The sequence below is a fragment of the Lithobates pipiens genome, unplaced genomic scaffold, assembly GCF_037356315.1.
Source record: "Lithobates pipiens isolate NorthernLeopardFrog02 unplaced genomic scaffold, aLitPip1_a1.2 Scaffold_8, whole genome shotgun sequence".
Taxonomy (NCBI): Eukaryota; Metazoa; Chordata; class Amphibia; order Anura; family Ranidae; genus Lithobates; species Lithobates pipiens.
The window spans coordinates 542102094-542119711 of record NW_027507903.1 but is presented as its reverse complement, the minus strand read 5'-3'; the positions used below and the strand labels follow the sequence as shown (position 1 = coordinate 542119711).

Genomic DNA, 17618 nt, shown 5'->3' with positions numbered 1-17618 from the left:
AGGAGGAAAGAGGGACAGAGGGACATTGCTCCAAATCAGGGACAGTCCTTCGAAATCAGGGACAGTTGGTTGCTATGCAATAACCACTAGCTTGTTATATACTATATACTATACTTCTAGATTGTAAGCTCTAACGAGCAGGGCCCTCTGATCCCTCCTGTATTGATTTGTATTGCAAGTGTACTGTCTGCCCTCATATTGTAAAGTGCTGCGCAAACTGTTGGCGCTATATAAATCCTGAATAATAATAATGAATAATAATATACTAAAAAAGGTTCATGGTATAGAATGGAGAAGAATTTCATTCTTGGAAATCTTTTTTTTAAGACCAGCAAAGACTAGAATACAGACTGACCTGTTCAGTTCCACAGTCACACTGCTCTCCATTCTCGATTAAGTTGTTGCCGCAGAATGGTGGGGATATAGACCTTCCTATTTGGGGTTTATTCATCAGACACTTGAATGACAGATTCAGTAGATATTTCTTAAACTGGTTCATGCTGCATTGACTAAACTTAGAAGGGGGCGGAGAGCTATAAGGGTGAGAGTAAAGAAATGCAATTATTAACTCAGATAGAAGGTAGCAGACACTGATATTGTAGTACAAGCCGAAAGTTCTGATTGGACAAAATAACTATAGATATTTACCTCCATCTGATCATACCTTTTCAGCACATAAGGTCAGCATCATAATTATTTTTCAAAGTAAACATTTGGAAAGTGCACCTATGACACTAATGTTACAAAGCATTGGGGGTATGACTTTTCTAAATAGAGTTCACAGCAGAAGCTGTTTGTTTTCAGATTGGATCTCTTTAATGGAGGAGTTGTAAAGAGCAGGCAGAAGAGGTCACTTCATCAACTCAGTGAAGTTGATTTAGAGGAGAAATTAAAGCGGGAGTCCACTGGGAAATACAAATACTGCAGCTGCTGACTTTTAAAATAGTGACACTTACCTGTCCAGCGCGCCCGCGATGTCGGCACCCGAAGCCGATCTCTAGGTCGCCTGTCGGGTCCTGCCGCCGCCATCTTGGGTATGGGAATCAGGAAATGGAGCCTTTCGGCTTCATTTCCCGGTTCCCTACTGCGCATGCGCGAATCGTGCTGCGCAATAAGGACGCTCCCCGCTGCCTCTGGGATCTGTGTGTTTCCCAGCAGGCAGCGGGGCACTTGCGGGAAGGGGCGGGCACTTTCCGCAGAGAGCTATACCGGAAGTGGGTGCAGTTACCTGGATTATCCAGGTAACTGCACCCCCCTCCCCCCTGAAAGGTGCCGATTGTGGCACCGGAGGGGGGGAGGGTTCCGATGAGCGGAAGGTCCACTTTAGGGTGGGCCTCCGCTTTAAGAATGCGGATGTACATTCAGCTTAGTAAAAAAGTGAAGTGATGTTTACTTCACAAGCAATTTGGAAATTGAAACATCAAGACTATTTGTTTGCACATGATTGGATGATTGACATGAACGAAGCTTCAGCATATTTGCCAAGCTAAGTGATCATTCACTTTGGAAAGTCATCCCTGTGAATAAGCACCAAATGGAGTGAAGCGCTGCTGTGGAGAGTTTAACTTCTTCAGATCCAAGCTATAGCCGAATGACGGCTACAGCGCACACCTACTTTACCGGGAGTTAGTCAATAGATGCTCTCCCATGCCCGAGCGGCTCTCCTCGCATAGATAGCGAGGAGAAAAAAAAAGGCTGATCACCTGCGGCTCTCAGAGGGACATCGGTCCTGATCAAGGAAAGCTGTTGCCAGCTAAACTGTGCCCACCAGTGCCGCCTACCAGTGCTCACCAGCACCATCTACCAGTGCCCACAGTGCCACCTATCAGTGCCTCTTCAACAGAGTTGCCCATCAGTAACACCTACCATGCCCATCAGTGGCATCCATCAGTGCCACCCATCAGTGCCATCTTACCAGTGGCTATCAGTACCGCCTTATCTGTCACCATCAGGGCTGCCTTAACTGTGTCTATCAGTGCCACCTTATCTGTCTATCAGTGCCCATCAGTGCGGCCTCATCAGCGCATATCAATGAAGAAAAATTACATGTTTGCTAAATTTTATAACAAACTATGAAACATGATTTTTCCATTTTACATTTAGAATATTTTTCTTTTAGTATTGAACATAATAAATATAGAAAATACATACAAAGGCCAATACAGTCTATTCCCAATCTTTTCTACACCAAGCTCCCAGATTTCATACCTCATTTTTGGACAGCTTTTCTTTTCTTTTTTTCATTATTTTCACGTTTCTTCCCACGCATGTTTTATTTACCATTCTTTTTTTAGGCATACAGGTATCAGTACTCTTACTTTTCACTTTTTACTTGTGTCCTATTTCCTTTCTTGCATTGCCTTACCACCAGGGGAATTTTGTGAATATAGTGTGCCTGTGTGCAAGACCTTAAAGTGGATGTAAACCCTCACATGAATTGAAGTGAAGTGAACAGCCTCAGATGATACACAGGGATGAAACAAATCTCCCTTCATAAGTTTTACATGCATATCTGCTGTCTTCAGCTGTATATATCCTTTAGAAAGTGCTCTCCGTTTTACAGATTTTCTCTTCCTGGTCAGCACTGGGATTGGATTATTGGCATGCAGCCAAGACAGCTGATTGGATGAAAGGCACACCCCCTCCAGATTGGCAAAAGGAAGGAAGGAATGTGCAGGGCTCTGCTCTGAGACGGTAAGCTGTCTGCTAATCTATTTATAGCAACCTCCCAGGACACACACTTCAGGCTGCCGTCTCGGAAAAATTGTCAGAAGTTATCAGGCTGATAACAGAGCTACTGAGCAGGGGAAAGCTGTGGGACTTAGTGCTTTGAAGAGACATAAGAAAACACCACAGATATATGTGCCCAGCTCAAATTTTAGAAATCGGGTTTACATCCACTTTAAGGTGAACCCCCTTCCTCAAGAAAAGCAAAATTGAAACTTCATTCACATTGGTCTTTGTGGAGTCCAGATCCGTAAATCTCATGGATCTGGAAGCAACAAAATTCTGGACTACAGGCACATACACACTGATCCACGTTGTTTACACACACGGATCCACGTTCCTCTGTGACGAGCAATCGTGGCTGCCCGACGGACATCGTGGCCGCTGGAAATGCACATCGGCTCCCAAGTGACATGGCAGCACGCGCGTGCCCCCTATTCCACCGGGAAGCTGTGGATGTCATATGACGCCCGCCCAGGATGGGAGATCCCACCTGCAGACGTCATATGACTATGGGGGGGGAGTGGTTAAAGATAGAGCTAGCAATTTATTTGTAAATTCATTAGCTGCATAAAACTGTGTATGTTTAATGGCTTAGTTTAGCTTTAACATTTCTGATCATACCTGAGACGTGGTGACATGATGCAAGACTTTGTGGAACATGAGCAGGTGTTGTTATCATCATGATCCATTCCCAGGTTGTGGCCAACCTCATGGGCTATAGTGGATGCAACAGAAACTGTTGAACTGGTGTGATCCTGAGGTGAGAAGGAAATGTCAGAGAGGACTAGACACAGGAATCCAGTAGACAAAAACTGGAGATAGTTATAGCAAAAGTCAATAAACACCAAGCACATGTTCAGAAGAAGATATTTTGGAACTACAAATCCCAACATGTATTCATGCCTTCACTTTTGCATCAGGGTTATGAGGAAATATAAAAGTGTTATTGGTCAGCTTTCTAGTTTTTGTTTTTTAAGCCTAAGTGCATTTTATGCACGTACAGAAGATGCCTGTCAATAGCGATAGAATCCTTGTGACATCCTGTGCATTGGATTGAAATCTCTAAGCCCTTGTACACACAGTCGGACATTCCAACGAAAATGTCCGATCGGACCGTGTTGTCGGATAATCCGACTGTGTGTGGGCTCCATCGGACTGTTTCCGTCGGATATTCCGACGAACAAAGTTTTACAGCTGGGCTATAAAACTTTCCGACAACATGATCCGATTGGACTTTGTCCGATTGTGTGTAGAGAATTCCGATCGGACAAAGTGCCACACATGCTCAGATCAAATTCCTAGACCAAAGCTATTGCCTACTAGCCTGAACGTAGTCCCGTCCTAACGAAATAACGTCATCACGTTACGTACAATCGGATTTTCTGACAACTTTGTCCGACCGTGTGTATGCAACACAAGTTTTGGACAAAATCAGTCAGACAAAATCCAACGGATATTGTTGTCGGAATGTCCGACTGTGTGTACAAGGGCCAACAATGCTATCCCCCCTTCCCAGCTATCTTCTATCTTCTTTACCAGAACACCACCTCTCCTGTAATGTAGATGGAGAGGGGGAGGTGTTTATAGTCCAAATCAGAGGCACAGCCCAGGTGACAACACTACACTTAGGCTGGATTCACACCTATGCATTTTTAGTGCTTTTTGCATTTTGCAGATTTGTACTAGAGTCCATTTAACATTGTTTCCTATGGAACACGTTCTGTAGTGCAAATCTGAAAAATGCAAAAAGCACAAAAAAATGCATAGGTGTGAATCCAGCCTTTGGCCGGATTCACACTTGTGCAGGTTGCAGTTTGCATATTGCAGGTGCATTTTGCGTTTCTCAATACACATCTTTAAACCATTGAAGTCTATGGAACTAAAAACCAGAAAAAAAACCCTGGCCCTTTCAACAAAATGCACAGATGTGAACTATCCATAGGAAACCATGTTAAATGGACTGTAGTGTGTTTCTGCAAAACTGAAAATGCACTATAACCACTTCAGCCCTGGACCAATAAACACCTTAAGGACCAGAGGTCTTTTTCCAATTTCGCACTGCGCTGCTTTAACTGGTAATTGCGCAGTCATGCAATATTGCACCCAAACGAAATTTGCGTCCTTTTCTTCCCACAAATAGAGCTTTTTGATGGTATTTGATTGCCTCTGCAATTTTTATTTTTTGCGATATAAATGGAAAAAGAGCGAAAATTTAGAAAAAAAAATATTTTCTTCTTTTTGTTATAAGAAAAATCAAATAAACTAAATTTTAGTCATACATTGAGGGCAAAATTTATTCAGCCACATGTCTTTAGTAAAAAAAATGTCAATAAGCGTATATTTTTTGGTTTGCGCAAAAGTTATAGCGTCTACAAACTAGAGTACATTTTCTGGAATTTACACAGCTTTTAATTTATGACTGCCTATCTCATTTCTTGAGGTGCTAAAATGGCAGGGCAGTACAAACCCCCCCCCCCCAAATGACCCCATTTTGGGAAGTAGACACCCCAAGGAAATTGCTGATGGGTATGTTGAGCCCATTGAATATTTTTTTTTTTTTGTCCTAAGGGATTGAATAACAAAAAAAAAAAAAAATATTTACAAAAAGTTGTCACTAAATGATATATTGCTCACACATGCCATGGTTATATGTGGAATTTCACCCCAAAATATATTCCGCTACTTCTCCCGAGTATGGGGATACCACATGTGTGGGACTTTTTGGGAGTCTAGTCGCGCACGGCACCCCGAAAACCAATCACCAGCTTCAGGATTTCTAAAGCCCCGTACATACTATCAGATTGTCTGCTGAGTTTTTCCTTCAGATTTACCAAAACCATGTAGTAGAAGGGCCTGCCTGATTGCATACACATTGAAACTCCTAAGGTTTGACCTCATATTATATAGTTTTGGTAAATCTGAAGGAAAAACTCAGCAGACAATCTGATCGTGTGTACATGGCTTTAGGGTGCAAATTTTTGATTTCACTCCTCACTACCTATCACAGTTTCGAAGGCCATAAAATGCCAAAATAGCACAAAACCCCCCAAAATGACCCCATTTTGGAAAGTAGACACCCCAAGCTATTTACTGAGAGGCATGTTGAGTCAATGGAATATTTTATATTTTGCCACAAGTTGCGGGAATATTACAAACTTTTTTTTTTTGCACAAAGTTGTCACTAAATGATATATTGCTCACACATGCTATGGGCATAAGTCAAATTACACCCCAAAATAAATTCTGCTGCTTCTCCCGAGTACGGGGATACCACATGTGGGGGACTTTTTGGGAGCCTAGCCACGTACGGGACCCCGAAAACCAAGCACTGCCTTCCGGATTTAAATATAAAATGCTACCAAAAAAACTGTTAGCGATCGCAGGGATCAGGCCTGACTCTGTGATCGCTGCAGTTATGTGTTTAGTGTTTTGTAAGTGACAGTGATCGATCGATACTGCACTTGGGTGGGCTGGGCAGAGGGGCAAAACGCAGGTGCTAGCAGGTATCTGGGCTGATCACGCTAACAATGCATTTTTTTGGAACCCTAAACTGCTGGGGACGCTAGTATAGATCTGATCAGATCAGATATTGATCTGTTCAGATTCTATACCACTACGGGAGGTTTATGCTTTGCGTGTGGGTGTTAGCGGTACTGGCACTAACCTAGCGCTGCCTGGGGCGACGCAGACCCTGACCCTAAAACCTAATTGATATCACCCGCCGGGTGATCAGGGGGTTAAACCTTTATTGGGTAATAAATGGTGGGTGCCCTGGTGCTATAAAAAGCAAACTAACCAGAGTCACCCGTAACACTTATACGGTGAAAGGGTTAACTAGGGGCAATCAGGGGGTTCAAATTTTTATTAGGTAGTATATGGGGGCCCCTGGCGCTATATAAAAACCTGACGGGGAACCTAAATAACTAACTGGCTAACCAGCGTTAAAACCATTATTGGGTAGTATATGAGGGTACCTAACGCTATAAAAACCTGGCGGTGAACCTAAAAAAATAACTAGCTACCTAACGACACTAGTGACACTAATGCAGCGATCAGAAAAACGATCGCTTAGTGACACTGGCAAAAGGGGGTGAAAGGGTTAACTAGGGGCAATCAGGGGGTTAAAACCATTATTGGGTAGTATATCGGGGTACCTAGCGCTATAAAAACCTGGAGGTGAACCTAAAAAAAAAAATAGCCACCTAGCGACACTAATGCAGCAATCAGAAAAATGATCGCTTAGTGACACTGGCAAAAGGGGGTGAAAGGGTTAACTAGGGGCAATCAGGGGGTTAAAACCATTATTGGGTAGTATATCGGGGTACCTAGCGCTATAAAAACCAGGCGGTGAACCTAAAAAAATAACTAGCTACCTAGCGACAGTAGCGACACTAATGCAGCGATCAGAAAAATGATCGCTTAGTGACACTGGCAAAAGGGGGTGAAAGGGTTAACTAGGGGCAATCAGGGGGTGAAAACCATTATTGGGTAGTATATCGGGGTACCTAGTGATATAAAAACCTGGCGGTGAACCTAAAAAAATAACTAGCTACCTAGCGACAGTAGCGACACTAATGCAGCGATCAGAAAAATGATCGCTTAGTGACACTGGCAAAAGGGGGTGAAAGGGTTAACTCTAGGGGCAATCAGGGGGTTAAATCTTTATTGGGGGGTGATAGGGGGCTACCCTGGACCTAACACTAACTGCCCTGACAGTTTTTACTGTTACAACTGACACTGAATGCAGTGATCAGTAAAGAAATGATCAATGCAATCAGTGACACTGTGACTGGGGGGGGAGGGGGGCGATCAGGGGGGGGGGGGGGTTTGTGTGCCTGTGTGTACCTACATGTCAGTGTAGTGTTGGTGCACACTTACTTTTAGTCTTCTCCTCGTAGTCCGGTCAAAAAGACCACCCTGAGGAGAATGACATCACTTCCTCCTTCCTGTGTAAACAATACACAGTGGGAGGAAGCTTCTCATTGGCCAGGAGCGATCCAGAGGGGGTGGCCAGAAACCAACGGCCATCCCCTCATCATGGATCGCTGCTGAAGCGAACCGGACCGCCATATCCAGCGGGAGGGGGTCCAATCGGACCCCCCACCCGCTGGAAGGCAGGCACGTACATGTACCTGCCTGTGCCATTGCGATGACGTACAATGGCAATACGGCAGTCCTTAAGTGGATAAAATGCATAGGTGTGAACCAGGCCTTACACAGACGCAGTACACTACGTTTGTTTTGGCCCCCTAGTACACGAAGGGTGCTACTGGCAGGGTCATCAAGTAAACATAAAGAGAAAAAAGCTAAAATAAGCCACCACATCTAAAGTATTGTAATCTGCAATGTATACATTTTTTGTTTTTGATACATTTAAAAAACTTTCAATAGGATTTATAAAATATTAAAATGACAAACGTCACATCTTCACTGACATTACTGTTAAATTATTCACAGACAACAGACAAGTAAGTTACAAAAGGTGTATGGAAAAATCTTTTTTATGCTTGGACCCTGTATCCATGTAACATATTTTTTAGGACTGATTACTAACTAGATCCCCAAAATTATGTATTTCTTACGAATATAGCACATCTAACAATTAGGTAGAGCCTAAACATTAACAGTGTTCACCAAAACATAAAATTCACAGAACTATTTTCCTTCATGTTAGCATGTTGTTTATACAGACATAGATGCACCAACCGAGCCAGTAGGTATCGATTTTAGATATCAGTGCATTTGAATGAGTACCGATATTCGTGCAAATGCTTAGTATCGGTGCAGCCCTATATAGAAGCTTTCTTACACTAGATGATCGTGGAAAGGCTTGCACTCAAATCTATAGTGGCAATTTGTTTTCTTCTTCCTTACAGACAACTATTGTTTTTTTATTTCTGTCTGGTGACCATGGAGAGATGATACTGATCACTAAAAGGGAGTCAAGGGCCATGACTTATCATGCTGCAATATCATTTAAGTGCTCAATAGTCATTTTAGCATGTCTTAAAGCCCAACTCCACCTTTGGGCTCAACACCCAATCCTTTGTTCTCCCATCCCCCAAAAATGATTTAAAAAGCATTTCCATACTCCAGCACTGGCCATCATGGACACACTCAGTGAAAGTGCCTGGGCTTATAGGAAAATACTGCAAAGAATGGTGGGGAAGGACAGGAGGGGCTGGAGAAGGAGGAGACAATAAACATGGAATTAAGTTTAAAGCACTATTTGGCTCTTCTAAATCGATACTACACAGCCTCTACAAAGCACTTTAATATATTTCGCACTAAAGCACTTATAAATGAGCTTATCAGTGTGAAACAATTCAGAAGACTAAAATAGGACTAAAACTACATTTAAATTTAACATCAAAATGAACACTGCAGGACAGAACAAAAGAAAAAAAAATAGGTGATGTTTCAGATCCCTCAAATGGCAGCAGACTGTGTCACTTAACCAGACTGCGTAGTGATAACTTTTACTGTTTGGTCATGCAGGAAGACCGTGTATTATCAACGGTCAACGTAAAAAAAATAGGCATGACGGGTCAATGCAAGAATTTGAATATTTAGGCTTAAATTATTATAATTGTGAAGATTTACATATAGAAGGTATATCCTTGTCTACCAACTGCTTCAAGTCAGTTCATATTCAAACTTTCAAAATTGTTATTTTTTTAAAATATTGTTTTCGGAATAAATCTATATTAATTTAGGACTGAATGGTCAAATTATTGAATAATCATAATTGTGACCAGTTCTGGTTCAGGCTACAGAATCTCACCTGGTCGATTCCTGCAGAAGATTCTTCACTGCACATAGCCCCGACATTTCCCAGTCCAACTGTAGGACCCTCAAAGTCTGTATTCCTGTAAGCCAAACACAAGTATGTAAGAGCTAATGATCTCTATCTGGAAATGTGTACAAATTCTGTCCATAGTGAAGATCTGGATAAAGTAAAATCCAACTTTCTTTATTGTGATGGGGCATGACCAAAGACAGGAGCATTCCTGATGAACTAGATCCTCCAGATGTCTTGGAGTAAAGCCTACTCCTTTAACCACTACAATACAGGGCACTTTTGCTCCCTTGCTTCCCAGCCCAATTTTCAGATTTCAGCGCTCTCGCAATTTCAATCACAATTGCGCGGTCATGCTATACTGTACCCAAATTAAATTGTTATCATTTTGTTTGCACAAATAGAGCTTTATTTTGGTGTTATTTATTAACGACTCCGTTTATAATTTTTTCCGATATAAGAAAAAAAAGAGCAGAAATTTGGAAAAACAATATTTTCTTATTTTTATTTTAAAAGAAATCCAATAATTGTCATAAATTTAAGCCCAAATGTATCCTGCTACATGTCTTTGGTAAAAAAAATTCAGTTAAGTGTATAATAATTGGTTTGTGTGATCACGGACATATGTACGCAAATGATCATGTACATATGTGTGCAGGTGATCACGGACATGTGTACAGATAATCATTGGGACATGTGATTTTAGTGGGACATATGTGGGGAACATGTGTTTTAATTATTGGGGACATGTGTTTTTATTATTGGGGACATGTGTTGGGACATTGTGTTTATAATGTGTGGTGATGTGTGTTTTCACTAGACTTGTGATCAGTGAGTAAAAAGCTGTAAAAAACAGCTCATACTCACTGATCCCCAGCCGGCTGCAGCGATCTGCTCTCCTCTCCTCAGCGACGACTTCCGTGTAAGGAGAGGAGGAGCCGATTGCCTAGCAACCGACTTTTTGTTTACATCACATGACGGCCGTGATTGGCCAATCACAGAGCCCTCCTGCTGATCCGAGATGCGCCGTGTCCGGGTGACACGGGCTCATCGGGATCGCGCCGCTGCGCGGGCACGTGCGCGATCCCCCTACTTCTGATGGACGTTCAGGAACGTCCACTCAGAAGTAGAGAGCTCCCACCCTGCCGTATATGTACATTGGCCGGGTGGGAAGTAGTTAAAATGAAAGTAGTCAGGTAAAGGGGTTTGGACACATTTTCAAAGTGATGCCCAGGCTGGAGCCATTCTCATTATCTGTGTGGTTGGAGGAAAGATACCCACAATACTTTAATGGACTACATCCACCATCTGGTTTGTAAGTTGAAAATCAGTTTAAATTAGTTAAATACATTCCAGGTGCATCAAAACAAAAAGCATGCAAAGCCAAATGCCCCATACACACCTTCAGATTTACCAAAACCATATCATATGAGGTGAAACCTTAGGAGTTTCAATTTGTATGCAATCAGGCAGGCCCTTGCACTACATGATTTTGGTAAACCTGAAGGAAAAACTCAGTAGAAAAACGGATAGTGTGTAAGGGGCTTTACAGTCCATCCAGGCATATCTGTTGTGGTGTACTGTGGTGAAGTGCAAGCATTACCACAATTGCAGTAACACATTAGCAATGCAGCTCCGACATACATGCATTGCAGCACACCACAACACACCATGTGCTAAGGTGTGCTGTGTTGAAAAAAATTAAAGAGGAAGTAAACCCTTCCAAACAACTTGGACCTACAGGTAAGCCTAGATTAAGGCTTACCTGTAGGTCCAAGCAATATCTCCTAAACCTATATGGTTTAGGAGATATTTGCCCGAAAATGGGCACCGCTGTCTACGGCGCATGCGCCGTAGACAGCGCCGCGCAGGCGCACTAAATGCGGCAAGTCCAAGAATGGATTTGCCTAATTTGTCGACTCCCGTGCGCATGCGCGGGAGTGACGTCATCGCGGCTTCGCCGAATGGCAGCGGCAGAGCTGCGAGACGCGACTCCCGTGCGCATGCGCGGGAGTGACGTCATCGCGGCTGCGCCGCTGTGATTCGTCAGAGCTGCGAGACGCCACCAGCAACATGGATGCGGCGGACTACAGGGGACAGCGGCGACTTCGCTGGCTCCTGTGTCAGGTAAGTGACACATAATGAGCTACTATGCGATGCATAGTAGTCCATTATGCTTTACCTTTGCAGGGAAAAAAAGAGGAAGTAAACCCATCAGGGTTTACTTCCTCTTTAAGTGTTTACAGTTTCTAACAGTCATGGTGTGTTGCCAGCCAATTTCTATTGGTGCACTGCCTTAAACAAACACAAGTGAATGCATCATAAAGAACTACATATATCTGAATAGGTTCTTACAATTTATTGCCCTTACAAAGCAGCCACATCCTGTGTAGAAAAACCTGAGTCCTACCATAATGCTGTAGAGAAGGACCCAAGCACTCTACACAGGCAGTAGTCTCTTTGCAGAAGTCTGACATGCCCCCTGCAGAGTCACAGCCAGAGCTCTGCGGTTGTAAGCAAGTGCTTACGGGTGCCCTTACATGTAGTTTTGCTGTTATATCGTTTTGGACTGTGTAGCTTTGAAGCTTGCTAATCTGCCCAGGAAAGGGAAGGGTTAATTAATTTCCTGGTTTTTCTGCAGGGTTCGGCCTTCCTCCTGCATATATAAGAAAAGGGAAAGCTCTGCCCAGACTTGTTCCTGCCACATGGGAAGAAGCAGAGGTTGACAGCTAATTCATTTTCAGTCAGCAATCCCCCCCTCCCCCCCAGAGGGAGAGGAGCATGCATGCTCAGGGACTGCTGTGACCAGGGGCGGACTGACCATTCGGCCACTCGGCGCTGCCCGAGGGCCCTGGACCACTAGGAGCCCCCATCAGGGTTGCCAGCCTCAGTAAAACCAGGGACAGTATATAAAAATCTGTGTTTTTTTGTGGTTTGCGTCTACAAACTATGGGATATTATGGAATTTTCAATTTTCTTTACTAGTAATGGCAGTGGTCAGCAATTTTTAGTGGGAATGCCACATTTCGGACATTTAACTGACACTTTTTGGGGACCAGTGACATTATTACAGTGATCAGTTTTAAAAGAATGCACTGTTACTGTACTAATGACACTGGCAGGGAAGGGGTTAACAGCAGGGGTGATCAAAGGGTTAAGTGTCCCTAGGGGGTGCTTTTCAACTGTGGGAGATGTGCTTTGACTAGAGCAAAACCGAGATCTGTGTTTCTGCTTAGCAGAAACACAAGATCTCCATTTTCCCCTCTGGCAGAACAGCGATCTGCCTTGTTTACATGGGCAGACAGCTGTTCTGCCTCTCGTCAGAACAGGGACGGCGGACATCACGTATGCTGGACCCGCTGATTGGCTCCCACTGTGTCCAATCACAGTGGGAGTAGGGCTCCGACGGCACGTGCGTGTCCCGAGGCCGAAGAAAAAAAAAAATCAGGTACGTGATTTTGCTCTTAGGGCCAGTTCACACCAGATGCAGTTCCATGCAGTTCCATTTTTTTCTGCACCAATACAATCAGTTCCGGTCAGTTTCTGCACCAGAAACTGACCAGAAACTGACTGCATGGTGTGAACTAGAGCCATTGGAATACATGGAAAACACTGTGCATGCATTTTTAGTGCAGAAAAAAAGCCCACGGAACTGAACAGAACTGCGTCTGGTGTGAACGGGCCTTTAAGGGCTAACTTGCCGCAGTATATGTACGTGGGGTTGGTCCTTAAGTGGTTAAATTATTTCAAAGCCTGGTCTGAAGTTACTTAAAGGGGTACATGTGGTAATGTTGTATGGAAGAACAGGGCTGTAATGCAAACATGGGGAGAAGTGGTGACATGCTTTTTCTAGAGGCAACAAGGATGAGATGACAGCCAGACAGCGGGAGAGCGGTACAGGCATAGGTGACAGATATCATGCATAGTGAAGAACGTGGATGGTCTCCCAGCAATCGGGACCAGACCTGCATAGCCGAGAGCTTAGGGATCTAGCCACATGGTACAGCAGAGAAAATAGTTAATTATGCTTGTGCAGGGGCCGTACTGGTACCGCTTCTGTCACTGGAAGGGAGGTGCCAGAGTCAAGCTGGGGCACTGCTCTGTGTCTCCTTGGAAATGTTGCATCCTGAGCAGGTAAATGTAGTGTGGGACTGGGTGGACCCTGTATATCAGCATCAGATTATGATACAGAGACACCGGGGTGTACATATATATTTTTTTGGACGGAGCCCTCCGCTCTAAGAGATATGAAAGAACACATAAAACATGTCACAAGACTAACAACATAAAATAGACCCGAAGTGTGCCCTTGGCCTGCTGTAAGGTAAGCTCTCATGAGCTGGGCGGTGAGCCCTGGTCTGCTGGGTGATATGCCAAGAGAAGGCCACAGAAGACTTGATTAGGGAGGTAATTATTAATTTATGTACAATAAGACACTACAGGGCAAAGTTGCTGGAGGCTCATGATATTTCCACTTGTGGATTGGGGATGTATCGAGTAAAGCAGGTGGACTCCCGCCTGCCCATCTTTTGATCACGTGGTCTGGGACCCCGTTTCGTGAGGCTGCTGATGCTGCTCCAATGCGAAAGAATGTCCAAGAAAAGGGCCAGGGTCCAGGTCTAATTTGCTAAAAAGGATCCTGACCTGACTAATGAACTGGTTGCTGCCTGGTGTACTGGTCGGGAACGGTAGTAATGGGCTGTCCTGCGAGGGATCAGAAAGGTGAGCCAAAAACTGATCTAGAATAGACACGGGGCACCAGGCTTTGAGCATTTGGAAAGGTTTGATGTCAACCCCTGGACCAGACTGTTGTGTTTTGGACACCCTGAGGTGCAAGATGAAGTAAGTCTGATGGCGTGTGAGGTGGCGTCTATGTAACACTTTACAACTGGGACGGTGACTGAATTCACTGGGGCGTAAGAAGCTGTAGAAAGCCAGGTAGATGGCTGCTTGAACGACCAGGCTGAATTTAACCAAAAGGGGAATGTGACAGGATGAAAGACACGTCTCGGAATATGGCGCTGGTGATGGGTAGCCGTTTGATACTGATTTAGGGTCATTGCCTGTGAATACCACACAACATGGTCTTGACCGTATGGTCGGCAAACAAGACGGCTTGTTAGGATCTCGTAAGGGGATGAAATACTGGATGTCAGCTGAGTAGGGTCTAAGGTATTGTGTGACAATGCCAACTGTGTGTGGTGGCATGATATGAAGGCCAGGATGTGATGGAGATCTCCTGGTATTGCTCTGGGGTTTGAGGCTAGTAACCTGTCATAGATCCTCTAGGCTGTACGGTAGGCCTTCAGGGTGTTGTGAGATAATGAAAGATTAATAAGGCAGGTAGCGTCGTGAAAGTGTTGTTTGAATCCGAGGTTAGCTACGACCAGTGTGGGATAAGAGACATGGTCGGGTCGGTTCCAGGTTCCTGCAAAAATAATGAAGCAAAGTTAACAGGTAGTGCGTCGGCCAAATTATTGCGTTTGTCTGGGATGTAGACGCATAGGACGTTAGATTGGTGCTGTGGGGATAGTGGCAGCAGCCTGCGCAGGAAGGCCATGATGGCCAGCGACTAGGACCTCCTTTATTTATAATACTGGCTGTGGTTTGGTTGGCTGTGGCGAACGTCACTGTTTGTCCTGCCCAGTTGTTGCACCAGACTTGAGCTGCTGCGACAATGGGGTAGAGGTCGAACAAAGAGGAGAACTAACTGAACCCAGGAATCAAGAGGATTTGTGACGACTATGGCCCTATAAACCCAAGTTGGCCAAAAATTGAGGCGAGGACCTGTGGAGGCTATAGTGCCCATGACTACCTGAGGTGAAGAGGGAGATGCTGAGGGAATGAACATTGGCATGCCATTCCAATTTGTGAGAATTTCGTCTCCCATGGGCAGATCCGCTATAGCTGGCACATCTTAATTTAAGGAATTAGTCAGGGTCTTGTACCTGGGAGAGAAACACTAAAAGGTGGGAGATAAAGGATCACCTTGAGTCTGGCTGCTGCCTTGGTTGAAAATGAGCGGTGATAGTCAAAGGATGGGTACTTGTGACCTAGATCCAATGCTGTATGCAGATATGGGTCCAATTCTACCCTCCTGTTGGGGTTGCCCTGCATAGCACGTCTCTGACTGTCCCTAAGGCTAGCACAAACTCTGTGACAGTGAGCTTGCGATTAAGTAAAGGGTCTCTGGCCTTCAGGATGACGGAGACGTCTCCCCACGAATATGACTTGTTCTAGGCCAAGTTGTGTACTGCTATGAGGAGGGATGCTAAGTTAACGTCATTGTCGTCCAAGATGCCCTCCTAGATGCCCTGCTAGGACAAGGTGTGCAGGGAAGACAGTGGTGCAGATGTTGGGCGTACCTGTAAGTGAAGGTACGGGAATGACGGTGGTGACTGGAGCTGGTAGGGGCATGGTTGGGCGTACCTCCAGGGCTGTCACTCTGCTTGGACTTCGGCGACTGCTGTTGACAGTGTGAACACCCAGGAGTGCAGCTGAGTAGCCGCAAAGAAGATAGACTGAAGTGGTGCCTGGAAGGCCTGCCACTGACGGTGGAAACAGTAGCCTAAAAGCTTGGTTTCCTGGCTGCGGCAGGGTAGGATTTACTCCTGCGACACTGTTCTGTTATGAGCTTGGGTTTTTTTTTTTTGTATTTTGTTTTATTTTTAATTTATTTTGATTTTTTTTATATATTTTTTTTTTAACGGTCCAAGCTCTTGTGATACTGTAAGCCGTCGCTTGCTGAGCCCTCAAAGGGTGATGGCAGGGCTGAGGCAAAGTCCTCACTGTCTGCCTGCGACATGGCGTCGGCTAAAAGCAAGGGGGGGAGTGCGTATGTTTGAGGTAAGTTGCAAAGGTATGAGGGGATAGTTGCATTTGGGTAGATAAGATGAAAGGTGGAAGGAAAACAAGAACAACAGGACAAGGAACGACAGACATAGTGACAGTTAGTTTGCACTTGAGTGCTGTTGAGTGTGACTTTAGAAAACTCAAAAGAATGCATGACAACCGAGGTGAGCCAGGAGGTGACTGGCTAGGTAACCGATAGCTCGGGTGTCCGTCTGTGCTCGGCACAGACTAATGAACCAGAGCGCCGCAGGGCGGACTGGGGTGGGTAGCTGAAGTATGGTATACTAAGTAGGAATGTTGCGATCTGTTGTTAATTGACGTGGGTTCGGTCTACTAACGCTTGTACTGCCAGCAAGTATAGAGATAGGCGACCTTGTCTGCGTATTGAAGGCTTGTGCTTTGAAAACAGAGTGAAGTGCACAGAAGTATGTGACAGTTGCTAACGCCTCAGGAGCAGGTCAAATTCTGTATGTGAAGTAAAAAATATGTATTGAAAGAGTGTTTAAGAGAAAGGGGGAATCCCATTGAACTACACACCTGACTTTATGCCCTAGTTGTGAAGTCGACTGGTTGGGGTCAGGAACTGAGTTGACCGGGAGCCTGTAGTAAGGTGACATGAGAATTTCGTTTTGACAAGGGGGATTGCAAAGAGCTGTTTTGGGCAAAGCTGGCCCCCTGGTGAAGATGCAAGCCCTCGACAATGGGGTTTATTTTTTTATTTATTTTTTTTGGGTGAAAGACAGTCCAAGCCTGGCATAGGATGGACCAACTGGCAACCTTACTGACCTGAAAGGGGAAAAGGGATAGAGAAAACGTATGAGTAGCCATGTTGCTACTGGAGACATTGGCCGTTTTTAAGCCAAATGCAGAAAGACTTGCAGCGATTGCAAGAATGCAGCCTTGTTGAAAGGCGAAAGAAAAGGTTATAGAGGAAATGTGATTATGTAGGAATGACCGTGCGCAACACTGAGCAAATTGGTGGAGGGAATTGTGTATGATCATGCATGGATAGACTGAGAAAGTGAAACGTAAGTACTGCTGAATTCGTACTGTCTATGTGACTAGTTTGAACCGGGCTATAGCTATGGAAGAGTCTGTGAAAGATTTGACTCATGAGTCGGTAATGCAACAGGATTCGGCTTGGTTGTTAGAGTTGCTTTTGGCAAGGACTCAAATCGTTGCGCCGATGCTGCGACTAGACTCGAATCCTCCGTAGATCCAACGGTATCACTGATGA

The 17618-nt window shown here is 44.5% G+C and overlaps 2 protein-coding genes across 4 annotated transcripts in view; one reads left to right on the top strand and one right to left on the bottom strand.

The window, feature by feature from the left end:
* Positions 1–17618, top strand: part of LOC143960809 (zinc metalloproteinase-disintegrin-like VAP1) — a 295153-nt gene that overhangs the window by 171062 nt on the left and 106473 nt on the right. The window lies entirely within an intron of this gene.
* LOC143960808 (zinc metalloproteinase-disintegrin-like berythractivase) overlaps positions 1–17618 on the bottom strand; it is a 103034-nt gene that overhangs the window by 50540 nt on the left and 34876 nt on the right. The window contains exons 6-8 of the mRNA XM_077469725.1: positions 9515–9599; positions 3352–3485; positions 356–533 (exon numbers count right to left, since the gene is read on the bottom strand). Coding sequence (XP_077325851.1) covers positions 356–533; positions 3352–3485; positions 9515–9599 — 397 coding nt within the window. The remainder of the gene's footprint in view (positions 1–355; positions 534–3351; positions 3486–9514; positions 9600–17618) is intronic.